The 19,896-nt window shown below is 36.7% G+C and overlaps 1 protein-coding gene across 2 annotated transcripts in view; it reads right to left on the bottom strand.

The window, feature by feature from the left end:
- Window positions 1-19,896, bottom strand: part of GLT1D1 (glycosyltransferase 1 domain containing 1) — a 68,684-nt gene that overhangs the window by 23,660 nt on the left and 25,128 nt on the right. For both annotated transcript variants that reach the window (XM_074844443.1, XM_074844441.1), the window contains exons 7-10: window positions 12,638-12,733; window positions 11,517-11,566; window positions 4,289-4,332; window positions 2,703-2,823 (exon numbers count right to left, since the gene is read on the bottom strand). In XM_074844443.1, the coding sequence (XP_074700544.1) occupies window positions 2,703-2,823; window positions 4,289-4,332; window positions 11,517-11,566; window positions 12,638-12,733 (311 nt within the window). The remainder of the gene's footprint in view (window positions 1-2,702; window positions 2,824-4,288; window positions 4,333-11,516; window positions 11,567-12,637; window positions 12,734-19,896) is intronic.

Here is a 19,896-nt window from a genome sequence, read left to right as displayed (position 1 = left end):
CCTTATAACTTCAGAAGAATTCAGACGGGTCTGAGGTACTAAAAAGGCCAAGCTTCAGGTAGTTTCCCGAGAGGTAACTAAAGACCTGAATCTGCTTGTAGAAAACCCTCAGCCAGGACCGGAGCTCTTGTCTCACAACACCTGTGCCATGTCTACTGGACTTTCCTTCCTATCATGCAAGATTTCCATTTGCACCTGTAATTGCTAACTCATTTGCTTGTAACCAATATGCACCTGAACTAGCATGCTCAGGCTTCTGAAGGCATGCCAGCTCTTTCCATCCCTGTTACATGACCCATGATGAACTCCACGTTATATCAGTTCAGAGATTAGACCGACCTTCCTCCACTATTCAACAGCGAGGCAATATAGGACTGAGGCTGGTGGAAAAAAGTGGCATACACCTATATTTATAGATCTTCCAGGAGGAAATATTCCACTTCAGAATATTTGAAATTGTACTTTATTTTCAATACATGATCATGCATGAACACAAACCAAATCTGACTATTAGGTTTGACGTTATTCTACCAATGTAGTAACAGAAGAAAGGAGAACAGGATCTTTTCCTCTTCTTTTTATGAAAAAGTTATCATGTACAAAGGAATACCTAACAGTCTACTATAGGTCAAGTCTTCCACTTAGAAGAAAGAACTTAATTTTTCCACTATGGGCAATTGCCAGTTTATTTTAGCATGTTTAGCTGTTAAACTCAGATTAAGAGTTAAAAGTAGATTAAATGTTGATTAACTTTGGTTTTAGTAAAGGTAATGTCTTTAGTAGAATTAAATGTGTCAATCATGACTAGCCTAGGACTTGATACGCACAGCCACATGTAAGATAATGTTGCAAGTGTATATAAAGATATCCTGCACAGAGTGCTCTTTTGCCAGAATAGCCTTGTAATTCTTAGAGAAAGAAGAGAAATATAACATGAAGTATTTACTATTCTGTTTGTGTAGTAATTTTCAGTGAGAACAGCTGTTGTAGGGGTTGGGCTTTTTTTGCCTTTTTTTTTTTTTCTTTTTTGACAGGTCTAGGTATGAATTGGGAATAAAGTACTCAACATAACTGTGTAGTGGAAACTTAAAGGGACAGCTTTCCACTAGAGGTGGTATTTGACTATTTAATAGCCCTGATAGGATAATTGAATAGTTCAGCTGCACAAGGAAGAGCTCAAAAATGAGCTTTCCTTGTTGATTTAGTCTTATAGTTATCGGATTTAAAACTTGTCAGAATTGCAACTTCAAAAGAGGAGAGAAAAAATCAATAACTCTTGAAGCAGGCTCAACACTACCTCTGAAGTAAACTGGCATTACCTTTTTGCTTTGAGTTAACACATATTTGTTAAGACACTGAATTTACAAGATTGCTCCCTCTCCTGATAAAAGCTAAGGAAAGTGCCTTTTAACTGCTCAAATCTGATGTGAAAATTTTGGGGAAAACTATACCAATTGTCCTGTCAGCCCTGAGTTTGCATAACAATTTGTATCAGCCCAAGCACGCTTGCACTTCTGCTGCAGATGCTGTGTCTCTTAACAGTCTTTCTAGTTTGCTTTTCTCCCCCTCCTTTTTTTCCTCCATCTATAACTCACTGGCACTCTCAGGAAATAAATCAGATTGATTTTTGGTCAACTGTTATGTGAGTAGTCCTGACGGGACCATATAACTGGTGAGGAGGAGGTAACAGTTACTTAACTTTTACTTCTCTGAGTCACTGACTTACTTGTGGCTATAGACTGTGTTGGTACACTCCATTTCACCTCAACTACTGAACATACAAAATTTGTCTAGCCTGCCACACTGATAAATTTGGAAATGTCACAGTCTGTAGTAATTGCTGTTTATAGAGTACTGTTGCTGTGAAACAGCATCTGCTTTCACCTCTGAGCCTTGGCATTTTAGAAAGGAAATACACATTTGCTATCTTGCCATCACCTAACTTTCATAATTCTTACAATGCTCACTTAGTTCTTGCTTATGGAGGACTTTCAGATGTGTGCAGGAAAAGCGTGCTGGAAATGCAACATGTGAGTACTCCTTAGAAACAGAAATAGGAGATTCATTAATACAAATCATGTAATAATTTCTGTGATCTTCTGAGATCATCATGAACCAACACTCAGCAGTCACCAAAAAAAAAATGGAATAGTAAAAGGTGTCTGTCCAAAGAACTTCCACTTGAAGTACATTTTTTTTCCCTAGAAAATATTTGATACTAAGAAGTGCCCTACTTTGACAGGTATCAAATAAACCTGGTTATTAATTTTCAATACTGATGGAAAAAAAATTAACTGAGCATGTCATTCATTCATTAATAATTTCAGAATTAAATAATCAAATACAGTTCTTAGATTGCTTTTTGAAACGATGTAAAAATAAATGAATGTCTATTCTAGAACATTATAAGGAAGTGTATGTTGAATCAAGAATAGTGACAACCTCAGGTCTGTATTGTTAATTTAACAGAATTGATAAAATTACATTCTGTCCTTTAAAAATAAATAGACAAATCATAAAACACTGTCAGTTCAAGGGAAGAAAACCTTAATTACTAACACTTGCAAAAAGAAACATTTTAGTTTTGTCTTCACTAGCTTTGAAACACGGACATAAAATGTTGACACACATTTCCAGTGATGAAAGCAATTTCAGATTCGCCGTAACCTCACTGAAAAACCTTACTGCTAAGATGCAATTACCTCCAGAATAGCAGCAGACATCCCCTCTGAAATGGAGCTGTTCACCACAGCAAAGCACCTTTTCATAGCAGCGTGAAGATCATCTTGTGGCACCTCCTGTAATAAATGTACTCCAGGTGCACTAGAAATAAAAAGTACACAAATAGGACACCTCCTAAGAACATGCTCTAACAATTCTTCCTAAAACTTAGGGCAATGATGGAAGGTAGTCAAAGCAATTCAGGCATCGTTCTGATGTTAACAATTGCTTGCCCATGGGCAAGCTACTTTACCACATTTTCGTTAGCCTTCTATCTATAAATGTGGTTATAAACTCAGTACAGTATACACTGCTATCTGCCACTTCATTGTTGTTCTGAAGTTTTATAGATGATCACTTAACACCAAGCTCTATTAACCACAGTCAGTCTCATAAATGAAGGAGCTGAGTACAATGGATAAGGGTGCAATTTTCCCTTAAAGAATTTGTGTAATATGGGGAAGATGCATGCAGAGATCTATGAAAAACACAGTTTAAATACTTAGGGAAATGGAGCATGATCATCAGAATGGTCAACTGCAGGAGATACTGACTTTTCAGAATGTAGTTCTGAAAGATCTCTTCTGCTTCCTCTTTTATTATAAGCACTCTTCTGTTCTAAAGGGTTACATTTCTACTGCTGTCATCTTCCTCAGATTAACGAAGGTCAGCCAAATCAAGGGTGAAGGGTGGAAAAATAGGGTAGTTAGGTGTTCACTCTCAGATTAACTGAATGAGATCTTCTAAGACTGGTGATCGTGTTTGGAAAGCCAGCATCTCCTCCGCTTGATGAGCCTGCTCCTGCCTCTTTAACCTTGACATGAGATCACTAAGCCAGATGGAAACATAAGTGGATTTGACATTAAGACCAGCTCCCTGTCAACTATACTTTGTTAAACACTGCTTTTCTGATTGTGCAGTAACATACAGCTTCTGTAGAGATAAATAACTATATCAAATGGAGTATAAATGCATGATTACGGGAGTCATGTTTCCCATGAATAACCTGATAGAAAACAAAAAACATCTCTTACTCCAAAAATGAAATTGTAAAACATATATTTTATGCAGATTTTATTATCAGATATTATCAGCAGAGATAATATGGTGGTTCTGTTCAAGTCAGACAATTCTAGGTTCTGCAGACACACAAAAAAAATATCATTTCTCTAACATTTCTATCCTTCCATCAAGAAGCATATAAATAAGGGACAGAAAAAAGCTATACAGGGCTATCTTGCTCATCTACTAATTTAGCCACCAGCAGCAAGCATGAAAAATCTTGCAGAAGCTAGGATGAAAGAAAGGATGAAAAGACCCAAAAGGATAATAAATATGTGATTTAACAAAAAAACATGAAAAGATCTAATGGTTATTCTAAAATTTAAAATGTGTAGAATACCTAGTCTGAGAATGTTACCTGCCAAATAATCAGAACACATTTGTTAGTCATAGAGCTGTGCATGTATGTTCATTTGTATGTACGAAAGAATACACATGATAAAAAAGCTAGTCAGACAACTGCTTTCATTTGGAGTGGATAGAAGGCTTAATATTAACTTCTTACCTTTTAACTTTTTCCTTAACTTCACTTGTAAAAAGTGGATCAACCTAGAAAGGAATACACACACAGGTAAAAGGCACTACTTTAGCACTATAGCATAGGTTTGAAATACCCAGAAAAGAAAAATAAATTTCAGCACATTTTTTACTACAATATTTAAATGTATAAATGTGCTGAGCTTTAAAGTCATACCATCTGTAACTTGGCGGTTACATCTGACTCCAGAGAAACGCTTTTGTGAGTGACTGACACTTAGAATACCCAGCCAGAGGGGCGAGTGCACAGTACAGCAGAGCGTGAATTGTCTACTCCAGTCTAAACCTTCCAGTGACTCCTCTAACGCAGCACAGCTTTGGGCTACTGTCAGAAGGGGAGGTGCATTTCTTCTCCCCTGACATCCCTCTGGCTGCAGGTTCTAATTAGAGCTAGATCTGTTTAACACGAATGACTGTTTTCAAATGACCCTGCTAAGGCTAACATGATTCAAATGACCGATTTGACAACTTACTGTCTAAGTGAGGCACAATGCACTGATGTGCCGAGCAACTGTCTGTCCTTTATGTATGGAGTAAGCAATGTGAGGAAGGAAAGGAGCTTTTCAGGCTTTAGTTAACACAGGAAGCAATCTGCATGTAAACTGAGACAGTCAGATAGATGTTATGCACTGACAGAAACATATGTTCGAAACTAATAAAATTCTAAAATACAGTCTAACATGAAGGCATGGTAGAGTTATTAAAAAGTTGTCTAAGCTGGGCAGTTAACTCCAGCAGGTTTATTAACAAAGCTTAAGTATGTCTGCTATTTTCTTTTAACATGAATAAAAGAAATAAACAGAACTTGGAAATCCTTAACTAGACATGAAGAACAGAACTAGACTTTTTTTATTAAGGCTGACTGACTGTATTACATTAACTTATGATAGCTTGCACAGCATGCAGCAGTTGTAAGTCCTGGAAACAACATGGTTTGTTTTTTTAATGCATGTTAATATTTTGGTTTGGTTTGTTTTTTTCCCCCATTATAAGATAGAGAACACTCACAAAGCATTTTAGAAAAGTCTTCTGGAGAAAAGACACTTATTTTATAAGTATGTGTACTTTGAACACAAGATCAATTATTTTATGAAAACAGGGCTTCATAAATTAAAATATTCAAGCAAATCACTCTTGCACTATGGAATGAATTCCTACTGAATGCAAGAAATAAAAGGCTTACATAACCACTTATGAAAGTATTTTTGGTAACAGCAGCGGGGAAAAATAAAGTGCCCTTTCCTGAAGCAATACCTGATCCTGGCAACAGAGTATGATACAGATCCATACACTAAACCAGTACGTCATGTCACAGGTTCCTTGGATATTTCATACTGAACTTCACAGTTGCTATTTCTATATAAATATCTGTTCAGCTTTTTCCCCAAAGCACTATTTTGATGCTGAGCTCCTCTCATGAGGAACTATACTCTTTCCATTAAAATCAATGGAGTACTTGCAAGTGATTTAATGAGCAGTGGGATATGGTCTTTTGCTCTTCCACCTTTAGAAGGATGAGAAAAACTACAGCCTGTGACTCATAAAATTTGTAAGATATTAATTTCTATCCCATCTACTTCTGTAGAATCCAAGAAATTGCCATCTGCCTCATAAACAGAACAATCCTTTAAGCTGTATTCTTCTATTGGTAGATATTCCAAGAAGCCTGGCCTGAATATAAGAATTCAGTTAAAATATTACTTTCAGGATGGGTGTAGCAATGATTTAGAGAAGTGATCCCCCTGAGCTACATTTAGGAACTTGAGGGGGCACAGTTATCTAACCACAGGCTCAATATAACAGAAATTAGATACAACATAAGCTGTTCAGTAAGTTGGAAATGCACTTAAAAGATGTGAATGCTTCCAAAGCCAACTGACTATGGCAGGATGCCTAAGAACTCAGCACAGTCTCAGAAAAGCTACTGAAAAGAATGTTACTTCAACCCAAATGTCTCCATGATCCAGTTCTTCTATGGGTAGAGTGTTTGTTGCCATTTTATTTTGTTACCTATCAACGTGGCAGGCAAATATGATAATCAGTTACCTATCATCTTTTGTTAAAAAATCATTCATCCAGAGGGAGAGCCTTCAGAGAGCTGCAAATGTCATCAATTTAGCAGAGATAAGAGGAAAGCAGCTTGCGTTGTATGAATAGTTTCTATCAGAACAGATGAGATAAGATGACACATGGAAAGGGGAGTGGGCACATAGCAAGAAACCACACCTAACAGGACCAGATATGCTATCAAGGAAGTTCTACTCTGCTGACAGGCAAAGAAACATCTGAGATATGTTTGACAGTGCAGAAAGTCACAGATCAAACACTGCACAAAGGTGAAGGTGCCTGTTAAGCACAGGGCCTACCATGACCAAAATCTAGGAAATCTATAAATACACTGTATGAAATTGCTATAATATAAAAATTAATGCAGGACAGAAGCAATGGTCCTGAAACATCTTCATTATAATGCTGGCCCTCTAGACTTCGTAGGGAAAAACAGGTCTTAGTATGTTTAAAGTTGTGGCAGAATATCACCTAGAGTACTGAAGAGTGAAGAGCTGTATCTGCAAGCATATTCAATACGGATAGGAAGAATTTGCTCAATTGCATGGGTTTGTGAGGTTTTGACAGCAGCACTGTGAAAGGAATCAGCTTTATTCACAGTAGCAGGTGACCCCACATTACAATTTTTATCTGATCGATTGTTGAATAGGCTCAGCAAGACCAAGCTTCCCCTACAACTGAAAAGACAACTGTTGTCTGCAATGCCACACAATCTGCCTGCACCAAATGCACCAGAAATATAAGACCCTTGCAAACATACTAAACTCAGCTGTTCTACATGATCTTTCCCATATTCAAAATGCTTAAGGAAATTCAATGTCTTCTGGCTTAACATGTAGGTCTACTCCTGCAATTTGGGACAATTAACAACTCGTAAAAAATACAGTTTTAATTCAGTTGAAATGATTTGGCAACTAGGATCTAAATGAACAAAACTTTAGGTCTAAAAGAAAAATATGTAACCTTTTTAAGAAATATTGGAACAGATCATTTCACCATTTCTAACAAAAGTGTCATTTTCGGCAGTTTTTCTTGAAGAACTAGCAAACAAACGGTTAGAAGAGTTGTCAGCTTAACGGCACCAGTAGCTGCTTAATGGCAGCAGTAGCTTGTACCTTTAAAAAATATCTCAGTGAGTAGGACACTTATTCAGGATGTAGTTGGCAGAATTTCATATTCCTCAGCAGGCTAAAGATTTTGAAATTGTATCTTTGTCTCCTATCTGATTTTCGTAATTATTGTGCCCTAGGAGATTCTGGAGAAGGTTATTAGATTTCCTCTAGTTGCTTAGTTTAGTTGTGTCAACAGCCATTTCGTTTTAGAACTAGCCCAGAAAACATACAGTAGGTAACAGCCATCCATTATAAAGAGATGGGCTACATGACCCGATAGGTCCCTCCATCTGTGGAGGCAGTTATTCAACTAAAACTGTCTCAATAGGCATGGAAAGAAGTTGGACAGATGAAAAATAGCTTTCAATGGAAAACAGTATCATTACAAACACAGCAATATTCTGTACTATCTACAAGAACGGTTAGGAATTATGCAAAGAGTACAAAGAGGGCTTCAAGAGGTTACCCAGCAGCCAAAAGCAAGTTTTGTGGCCTTAACTTTTTTAATGTTTCATAAGCTTCTATTCTTGGAATATAGAGCTGCTGAAAATGAGCTATCCTTTCAAATTTCATTATAGACATGAATAAAAGGAAAACTGGAAGAGGAGATAATTGCTAAAAATTTTACGTTATACAGGACCCAATCCTGCAACATTACTTAGGTTGTACCATTTCAGACAATCATGCATAGCAAATGCAGGGAAAAGGTTATAATCTTACAGAAGCAAAGCGGGTGATATTGTGTGGGCCTTTGTTCTTTAAATTCTTAATTAATATAATCTTAATGTTTTTTTTTTTAATATTCATAGAATCATAGAATCATTCAGGTTGGAAAAGACCCTTGGGATCATCGAGTCCAACCATCAGCCCTACTCTACAAAGTTCTCCCCTACACCACATCCCCCAACATCTCATCCAAACGACCCTTAAATATTCACAATAAACATGACTTGCCTCACAGATAATGGCACTGATTTTCTTAAGATTTTTGTGGTTTGAGAGTAATGTGAATAAGAAAAGTATAGCTAAATACCAATAGAGCTGAGATTTATTTTCATCCTTTAGCAATATTTTAGTACTATGGGAGAAATCTGGTTTTAAATGTTTTAAGGAGGTTCAGTGCTTGATCCCGCCTATGCACTGCCACAGGGTTATTTCTGGTAGCTTACTGTAAAGACGTTAGCTTATGAAAAAGTGAAGCAAATTTAAAAAGACGACTAAAATGTTTAAAATCCTCACTGGAGGCAGCAAGTGCATCTTTTGATTCTAAAGCACAGCTTCATTACACCTGCTCTAGATTTGCCTTCCACACCAGTTCACTTTCAAATAATTTTGTGTATTAGTGTGGAAAAAAATGCAGATAAAATAAAAATGTAAAAACAGCTTTTAAAAATAAAATCCTATGTCCCAAAATTTATAAAGAACAAAAACAAATGAGAAAATAAAAAAATAGTTCTCATTTGCCCATTCGGATTCTATTTATTTTCTTATAAAAGACTGCCTGCAAGTTTTCAGGCTCATGTGAAGATGAATCAGAGATAAGACTTATAGAGGGACACAAACACATTAGCCAGATGAAACAGTGAAGCTTTTAGTACCCTTTTAGCGTCAGCAAGAGTTTGTTTCATATGACACAGCTGCCTATTCATACCTTTTCCACTGGTTAGATTAAGGCTACAGGCTGCCTCTTCAAGACTTCTGCTGCTATGGATGTACATGTAGCACAACTTATTTCTTTCTCAAAAGTCCTGGAATTAGTTTTGTTAGTTTAGCGTAAACTATGTTCCCTTGACATAGGCAACATACTAGAAGTAGAAACAGCAGGACAGTCACCCTGCAGCTCCACCTGGTCCCTGAGCAGGGCTGTGGGAAGCTGTGGGAATGAACCTCATTTTGCACAGTTAGGCTCAGAGGCATCTTTCCCTCTCTCCCTCACCAATTTACAGTGTAGTTGCTGCTCTTGAGGATCTGGCCCACAGCAAATACTGTGCTAGCAGATATTTAGGTAGGGTATTGGTTAGACTGAGATTTGGGAAATACTCATCTTTCTCTCATGGTTCTGAAAATAACCATGCGTTTTGTAGTTTTGCACTTTTTCAGCACTGTACTTAACAGAAAGCATAAAAACATTTACAAGTTCATGGATGGTTCCTTTCTAAAGGCCTCAGTTTCTGCAGGGGAAATCAGACAATCTCAAAGTGGAAATAACTGGCAACAATGATGGATACTCAAACACCAAGTTTTAAGAGTCCAAAAGAAAGGACTCGTAGAAAATTTATGCAACCGTTACTCCCTTCTAAGCACCCAGAACAGACTCAGACTTGGCTGAAGTGGTACATGCTTCTCTCTTCAGAGAAGTTCAGTCTTGTTACTTCCTCAGAAATCATGCTACTTGATTTTAAAATGATGAGGTGGAGGTGGGAGGGTTCCATATTTTTTCTTGTTTATCTTCATGCTTCGTAAGCCCGTATTTTCAAACCTTTCTCCACAACTAGATTATTTCATAATAATGACTGCAATAGTTTTGATTTTAAACTCTTTCAGGAGCTGGTGCTTCATGAAAAGCAAACCACTGCTGAGAAACTCATGACAACATTTTGAGACTGCAACCCAACTGTACATTTTATTTAACAAGAGTTAGCAATCACAGAAGAGCTGTCATTTAACCGATTGACCCTGTTGTGAAAAGAGAGGATCAGAAGTTGTAACTTTCAAATTTGTTAAACAGAATCTTTATGACTTAGGGGGAAAAAATTAAATCTCACATTAATATTGGACAGCACTTTTACTAAAATACATATAATTCATTTGGAAGGAACGATACCAACTCTAGGCTTAATCTGAGATGTGGACATGTAAGAAAAACTCAGTTTCTGATTTTATTTATTTTATTCAACCCAACCTTCCCTCTCAGGTATCTGTATCCCAGGCTTTAGTGCACTCAGATTCCAAATGTGAAACAGACTTCACCGATTTTATTTGTCAGCTCAAGCTCTGTCCTTGCTGTCTGGTGTCAGACAGAAACCTAGCATCGTTTTGCACCTGCTGACAACTGTTAATTGTGTATGAATTGAATGCAAGAAATGGCATCAAAATCTAAATGTAATAGAACAAAGAGACAATACTCCACATGAACAAAAGATATAAGAACAGGGATAATGAGCATCTGAGATCACCTTCACAGTTCTAAAAATCCTCATTAACAATACCTGATAAAAAAATTCTTCTAGATGGCAACTGTTGCCTTTCAAACTAGGTGATAGGCTCATTTATAAATTATTAATATTGAAATAGCCATTTCTAATATTTTATATGCAAGAGTTTATATTTTTAATACTTTCTGATTCTCTAAAAAATTTTGTACTATCCCACAGGTATAAAACCAAAGGCAGTATTAGAATCCAAATATTTTGATATTTTTTATCTTCAAAAGTTTTTCCAAATGAAACACTAAATGTTTTGTTCTAAGAGACCATAATAGATTAATAGCAATTACAAGTCATGTGCTTGAGCTAGACATACAATTATAGTAATCCAGCTGCAAATGCCCTTTATCAAATTGCCCAAGCCTTCTAAACAAAAAAAAAAGTGATCAGTGTATGTAAAACAAATCTACAGCTGCTGTAAACTATTTTAGTGCTCTTGGTAACAGTTCACATTAATAAAAACCTAACTGAACAGAGTTGGGCTACCTCAGTGCATATCTTCTTAGAAAAACCCTCTTAGCTGCTTTCCCTTTTGCAATGCAAACGCAGAGCACATGCTGAGTGAGGAGGCCTTTTAGCCGAGAGCAGGACTCTGAACTTTGGAAGTCCAAGCACTGGAATCACTTCCACAGTTGTTCACCTGTTGTGAACAGCCTTTACAACTTCTAGGTTTGTACCTTCTGATCTCTGTAACAGTTACAAGTCCTCTGACTTAGGTTCAGTTTGGAAAGAATTATTGTGATATGTCAGATGCAAGTAAATGGAAGTATTTAGGACTAAACATACCAATCTAATAAAAATTACAACTTACTGCAGGTCCAATTATGCCCAGATGGACACTGGGATCCTTCCTGTGCCAATCTAAAACAGAAGAGGAACATCTTTATTATTGATCAAAATTAATGATTTTTGATTTAATTCTTTCCCTGAAATCAATGTAAATAGCTGCATGAGTAAAGAAGAATTAGGCAAATATTGTATTACTACTTAAAAGACTGAATGTGTACCAGATTTCAGGCTCAGCCCTCACATTACTCCTCAGAATTCAAATGATTAGCATATCTGAAAGTTAGTATTTAGCATTTCTACTTCATCCAATCTCTTATGATTCAAGGGTTATTTAACTAAGCTCAGATATTAATTTTGAATCATCTCAGGAGAACAATGCTCTATATAATGCAGTGACTCTGGTCACTAAGACAAAATTATTTGAATTTTTTCCTATGTAAAGGAACATGTGGAAGCAACTGCAACCATTACAATTACTAAGTTATATGCACAAGAGAAATCTGCTGCTCTTTCAATACCAGAATAGAACAAAAACTTGACTTTAATAAACTACATTTGTTACTAAGCATCCCAAGGTGGTACAGGCTTATAAAAGTCAGATGAATAGTGGAGGCTAAATTTCCAACTTGGAAAACCTGAACCTTTTACAGACACAAACAGAACTGGCAAAACATTCACCCATTGGACTACCAAGAAAACTTCAGCCTAGTTTACAGTGTGGAGCCATAACAATGGGTGGTAAAATTTGCTTGTAACTTCAATGATACTAATTAGCACATATGCAAATCAGTGTAACAGCCACGGGACAGTAAGATAAAAAAGTAATTTTGAAGTAGGTGAACTCTTCTTTTGTCTTCCATTAATATTGTATGTAACAGCAAAACAGTTTCCCCAGCAAGTAAAATCATCAAATATTGCTTTGATTTTAATGCTCTGTTATTCCCAGCAGGCTGGAAAAGACGCAGCATGGAAATAATGTGTTGAACAGATCAATGGTTACATGAGCATTTCTTTTTTTAAATGTAAATATACTATGAAGTTTTCTGCAGTGAATAAAGCAGCTTATGCCAAACTTCTAAATATTAAAAGAAATGCATCTGAATCCAGGGACAAAACAAGGGCACTCAAATAGCAGGTACCTACCTGAAAATACATCGACTAAATGCAGAGGGTCTTTGACTCTTCGAAGTCCGCATATCAAAAGAAACATATGTAAACTGCCTGTATCTGTAGGAATGTCTGTAACAAATAATTTTAAAAGTCTGAATGCAGATAAAGAGTTGAACACTCCAAATTGTTTCATGAATGAGCACATACAGTGGTAAAAGCAGTAATAGGGTGGATTCTGAAAAATTCTTATTATTGTTCCCGCTGTTTCTTGCTCTTGCATCAATCCTCAAATCAACTCAGTGGAGAACTTAATCATGCACATCATTTCACAGGGCACAGGAGTTTATTTCTAGAGTCACTGGATGTGCAGGATTTGGAGAAAAAGATGGTGGCCCGTGTTCTTGAACACCAGAACCCAGCTTTGAGTGACTAGGCAACTATACAAATCAGCGTGTTTCTCAATATTCCTACCTATAAGAAGAATAAATCTGCGTCCATACAGTAACTCAACACCTATTTCAAGTATATGGTGAGGTTTAGTTAATCAATGGCTGTAGAGCTCTTGATCTGACACTTTTTGTTATAAAAAAATCAGGTAAATGTCCCATAGTTGTCTATCCCTAATATTCCAGCACAGCACTGCCACAGAATAATTAACTAGAAGTCAAATTACTGCAAAGCATTTATTTTAACCTTATTGCTAGGAAACATGAATGAAAAATAATTTGGGAAAAAATCTTAACATGGGAGTTTTCAACATTGAAAATCTCTCTTGCAAATACACAGCAACAACCCATAAAAAATAATTTTGTAGGCTCTATTAGAAAAAGAAGATCTGATGTATGATATTATAGTTATCATTGGCTCTATGACAGCACAATTAATTCAGAACATACTTCTGGAGAAGGGTCACTATGTGATGAACTTTGGTAAAATGTGTTTATGATAAAACAACATAATTCACAAATTGCTGAACGAACACACATAACAACAACATAATTTAATAAACACTAGAGGGGTTGAAATGTTCACGTTTGATTTACTGTACTGAACAAATCAGTTTGCTGTCCTTCAGTTCACCTGTTTATTGAGCTCATGGCAAGGACAGATGACATGTATTATCTAACCTAGGCAGTTCAACAAGGAGCATCAAAGCTGCTGCTCTTGAGCAGCAGGCTGTCTGTGGGACACTAATGCATGGGTCCCACACTGGGGTTATGCTGCACGGTCACAGTCACTCTGTGGGATTGAGGACTGGCAGCAGGAGGCAGCAGGACAGTTGTGGTGGCACCATCAGCTGCTGCTGCTGAACGCTGCAGAGCTCCCTTCTCTGAGGCCTCCTCCTTCTCCCTTCCCCTTCCACTCTCCACCAGTTGCAGCAACAACTCAGCTGCTTATACAGCACTGCTGAATCATTGCAATTTGTAATTTCAGATCTCTCAAACTTGGTACCAGCTTAAGGTTCCTCACAGAGTTGTATAACATAACTGCAGGGTCTGCTCCAGGCCCTGGAAGAAATACGCCAGGAGTATCTTCCCTCGTGTCAAGGAACTGGATTAACATGAGCTCTGCATCAAACCTCTATTTTGTGGGAGGGGGAGAATCAAAAGAGTGGTGATTCATGACATACTCAACTGCTATTGCTTTTAAAATTAAAATCCAGTTCAGGGACTTTTAAATGCTCCCCGTCACAGGGTTCCTTATTGAGTCTGTTTCATTTAACTTAAACAGCTTGAGCTGTCAAGAGTGGCTGCAGCAGACACAGTAATATTTTACTGGTTATCGGACCAAGAAATAATTTGTAATTTATAATACACAAACATTTGGATTGAAAAAGTCATTCTTCTGGTGCAATGGGCCATTAATACTGTTTGTTTTTAAGACATGCAGCAGTGGTTTCAATTCATGAAATGAACTCACACAAAACAAATCACTAGAAAGTATCAGCAAAATTCAGATTCTATTTTATCTATCCATATGGCACAAATATTCATTTTAGATTATGAACTCCCACCTATCGATGTTCAGCTCTGGCTCTTTTGGAACAAACTTAAAAAGTTAGCACTGAAAGCTCAGTCAGATAGTGAGGAATCAGGACTCCCTGTTCTCACATGGAGACTATAGAATTATTGCATTCTTGATATGACAAGACCCTAATCAACATTAACTATGCTTGAAATAACTGCTTCTTTTTATCTCTTAACATCTTTTTGTTTCTATCTTATAGCTTTCAGTCTTTTATTAGATAAGGGTTTAAAGTGCTCTGACAATGAAAAGCCCTAACAGACCAATTCCGTGCAGCCCTGACTGCCATTCTGCTCCCTGTATAAAAACCTTAAACCAAAAGAAACAGGAAACTGGCCCCACAGACAGTAATTGTACTTTGTAATTTGGATTTTGCCATTCAGGTCCAGTGGCCTTTAAAGGTACTTCTCCCAAGAATCTCACCAATAACTGTCTAATTATTTCACTATTGAAATTACCTAAAATAATATTTATTAATGAAAATAGCTCACTTATTTGACCTTTATTATTTTAAAAAGACATTCACAACCTTGAACTCTCACTGCAGACTATCACCTTCATGCAACTTTACAAAGTCCTAGTTGTCTATTCTGAAATTTTATGCACTTTTCTCTGAAATAGAAGATACTTGGTACGTTGGACTACAGACTGGATCCTACATGGCATTTCTAAAAACTGTCATAGAAGGACTAGTCCAAAAAGGATTTGCCTCTGCCATTCAATTTAGTGAAGTGAGAATCAGTTGTAGTTTTATTTTATTGTATGCTATAGATCTTAGTCATCACCTAATTCATTTTTACAGGCAGACTTTCCCCACTCAATCCACTTAGAAGGATATAAAAACATCCCTTGAGAAGACTGCATTACTAGCATATCACTGCCACTGTGTAGTGCTAGGAATTTACTCATTTTCTGTCTACTTAAGATCAAACTTCAGCAGCACTTGTTAGCTTTCTGCTCATTCACTGAAAATGGTTAAATTCACACATCAAGATGATGCCTGCATCAGTGTTTTCCCACCTGTTGCTTTCTCGCCTTGCTAGCACTCCTGCTGTGAAAAAAAAAAAAAAAAAAAAAAAAAAAGTAGCCATTTGTACAAGAAAGCAATAGTGTTTGTATGCTTTGTCCTCACCAGAAGGCTGGAAAGGGGAACATATTAAGAGGATAACTGCAATAGGTGCCTTTACCAGCTATAGCCATCAGCTGAGTGAAAACTGCTATTTGAAAGAAGCCATTTTTTCTTTTTCTTTGAGCTTAAACAGACTTTCAGTATGTGAATTTCTGCCATCATTCTGCCTTTCCCAGATAGGCTACTTAATCTGTAGTAAGATGCTACCACCTTGTGTGATTCAGTTCTGAAATGGAAATACATCGATATGACACATCAACTCATTTACTCTTTTGATACATTCATTGTGTCACTATCTCGTTTGAATGACATGTAAACACCCAAATAACAAAAAAATACTTGTGTCTGTTTCTCCCCATTTCTGTTAGTGTTACAAAAGCAAAGATTTGAAACAGCACACTGTGCTTCATTATCTCTTAGCTCATACATCCTTCTGTTTGCTTCGCAAAGAAAATACACAATGGAAAGATTTGTACATAATCACTGGCAATAAAAAAAGACTGCATGGTACTTGTTTTCCAGCCATCCTTCAGAATCTCTATACACTAAATGCAAGTCAAGTCTTGTAATCAACGTCTCCTTCAGTGTCAAAAATAATTGTTTAATGTCAGTAAGAGATGCTCTTTTAAACATGTGTTGTCAGTATTTGTCTATGGCTGTGGTCTGTTTTGTTACATTGGCTTTATCTATTAAAAACAGCTGCACATTGGCCACAGCCAGCCTTGAGCCTGCTTAGCAGGTCACCTGTTTAGCAAGATGTGAGAGGTCAAAACAAGAACAGTGATTGATAGGATTATGAAAACTCATTCCTCTCATCAGCTTGACAGTATGCTGTCCTGATATGCCACACAGGACCACGGGGATGGTAACAAATGAACCACAGGTGAGCTGAAATGAGACAGGCACAGTGGAAGATTAAGACTGACATGGAACTCCCACAGTCATGAAACTCTTTTTTCATGATGGAGCAGAGGTATTATGCTGCTCAAAATTGAAACACAGCGATGTAGCACTGGCACTTAAAATTTCAGAGTGGAATTGCAGGATCAAAAGGGTATCCAACTGCTGTGCCAGTGTATTTGTTGATAGTATTGGAACCTGGCACAAAATATATTGGCTAATAGATGAAATGTGATTAATGCTCAGGATTCACGTTCTCCTGCTGGCTGTGATTCTGAGTCATGGCGTGGCCTAGAGAAAGTTTGTCAAATCTAAACTTATCCATCTAGACTTACCCATTCATCTGCAAGCAGGCTTAATAATTGCTTGACATGAAGCAATGGCAGTGGGTTTAACATTTGGTAAACTGTTTTAAGGTCTTCAGTTGCAAGACAGAATGAGAGAATGGAGTTATATTAAAACTGGAAAACATTTTCATAATGCAACACTGGAAATAAGCAGCTTGTATTTAAGTTTTCATTGGCCCCTAGTTTGTTCGTTACCTGAAACTGTGTAACTGTTTGTCACATCAACTATTTTACTATGATAGTTTACACTTCAGCCTTTATAAAAATCTGTACTTAGATGCCAGGATAGCAAAACATGAACACAGACAGCTAACACAAAAGCCTAAATAATTTCTGAAGCATTATTAAGGACATTGTCTTTCTAAGAAAGGCAAGAATAAGTAGAAGTGTTATCTAAACAGATCTTGAAGGAGCAGATGCATTTAACTCCACCCCTCTTAGGTACTATCAGGTAAAAAAATGTAGTAATCATAGACGTACAGTAAAAATAAATACATTACTGTAAATTTTTAATCTTACTGAAAAGCTGTAGGCCTCTAAGTGAATGAGTAATATCAAGCATTAGCTTGCTGAGAGATAAAGAAGCCGTTTGAGAGAACATGTTAAGTGAGCAATTTTCTCACCACTTGCTCAAAAAAAGAAAATAAAAATATTTTTCTTATTTAAAAGTCTTTACTGTGCTTTTGTAGTGTGTTTTCAAAATCTCTAGAGAGGAGACAAATATAAAAAGGAACAATGTGATCTTTCATTCTAAGTTATTATTTTGGACCTGAACCAACAACCTCAGAAAGCCAAAATTCTTAAAATGTGTTAATTCCTTTGCAGCTTAAAATCCAATTTGTACTAGAGGTTAAGTATATTTTATCAAGTATATCAATATTGGACTTACAGGTTATAATTTAGGATACAAAGATTGCCTAGTAACATAAAAAAACAGTCTGCAGTACAAACATTTCTTACTAAGTCAAGGATGATCAAAGATTTTAAGATTAATTTTCCAACCCCTGATTTCAAGTTCACTGTTGTGTTCTATGGACCTTTAGAGAACAATACCAAGTCCATATTATTTGGGCTTAGTCATCCATTTTTGGTTTTGTTCAGAAACAAAATCTAAGCCATGACAAGGTGGTGAGGGTGAATAACCTTTCTCATTTTCCTTTCTGTTCACTTTGAACCACAGCAGGTCTTTTACTCCTCTTGAAGACTGTTCATCTATCCATCTCCTATGCATCTGAAAGTATTAACTGATCTCCTGGAAAAGGAAATCCATAGATCCATTGCTGAGATGTCAGTCTCTGAGATGGTTATTTTATTTTCTTGAGTTTGAAACATAGATAAATTTGTCCAACTCTGGCATGTATTTTTGATTCTTTCAATTCATAGTTATTCTTTAAGTTCACCTCCCTACACACAGCAGAAATATCATACATCAGCTCTTTAAGTCTCTTGGCACCAAGAGTTTGAGTATGTGTCTCTTTCACAAGTCAGCTATTGAGAACAAGCTGCTCAGACCAGCCAAGTTTTCCAGCTTGTTTGACATGGTGGTGTCCTACTGCAGTACAGCTTCAACACGCTGTCTTACTTTATTCTGACTCTGACGTTCCTTTAATTGAAGGCACTGATGACAGAACTTCAACAATTATTAGCTCAGTTAGGCCTTATTTCAGCAACATACTTAACCATCTGCAGATCTCAAACATTTATTAATGTTTTATGAAGTTGAGCTTTTATTTTACAAAGCAATTTCTTAGAAATTAAGGGGAAGTGGACGTAATAGCTATATCCAAAGTGTTTATACTGCTGTTCACATTCAATGGTGAACAATTGCTAGAGTTGCTGATATGTTTGTGAAGACAACAGAAGTTAAATGAACCTGTTAACTTCCAGGGACAGGCTACTAATCCAGAAAAATCAGACTGCAAAATTCTCCAGCAGTCCTTTCTTCCCCTATTTCTCATTATTTCTAACAGATCAGACAACAAAAAAACTCTATGCTTTCAGATCTGTTGGGGAACACAGTTTACTGCTGCTATCATATCATTATTTCTATGGTCAGCTATATATCTGCACAAACTTTCACTATGTAATTTTTCTTATGTGGGTCTTTTTTCCAGCATAGCTTTAGGAAAATATAATGCTTCTGTAAAACCCTGTCTGTGTCATGACAGGTTATGTAAACTTCTCAAACTCTGAAAATAACCATGCTATGAAGCTGAAATTATCTGAGAGTAGAAAAATCAAACTACAAAGGTATACTGCATATTTTATTTGATAGTGCAATTAGCATCTGATCCTATGATTCTATGTCACCTCCCAGGAAACCAGTTTTTAGTCTTATCTGTTGGGTAAACAAGCTTTCTCAGTTCATTAGTATAGACTTTGTTAGTTATCTACATCTTCTAATCACATGATGTCCAAGTGTTTATCTTACAAGCTTCAGCCACATTCCACTGAAATCAAAAGGAGCCTTTCATCACCGTATGATGACATCAAGCCTGTCTGTGATCCTAAGTAGCTACGCTCCATCCCTGAGCTAAGTTGTTAGAGAAGATCAGTCTCAGTTTTCGCATTTAGACTGCCTCGTCATTTTCTGCCAATCAATTTACAGCAAAAGCCTGAACTTTCATCATCTCTGTCAAGTCTATAGATAGGCATCTAAAATTGCTAACAAAACTGATTATGCTGTATATAGATTCCTGTATTATAAGGTCAGAGAAAAACATTTTGATCATCTGTTCTAACCTCCAGACTGACACAGGCGGTAATACCTCCCTAAATAGTCTAAGTTACTAAATATACTGAAAACATTGTCTTCTTGGAGTCTGTGTTGAAATCTGCACTTGGTTCAGCTTTTTGGTTTGACTACTGTTGCTGACAGTCTCTCATCCACA

This window comes from Strix aluco, chromosome 18 (assembly GCF_031877795.1).
Source record: "Strix aluco isolate bStrAlu1 chromosome 18, bStrAlu1.hap1, whole genome shotgun sequence".
NCBI lineage: Eukaryota > Metazoa > Chordata > Aves > Strigiformes > Strigidae > Strix > Strix aluco.
The sequence above is the reverse complement of the archived record's forward strand: the minus strand, read 5'-3'. Positions and strand labels throughout refer to the sequence as shown.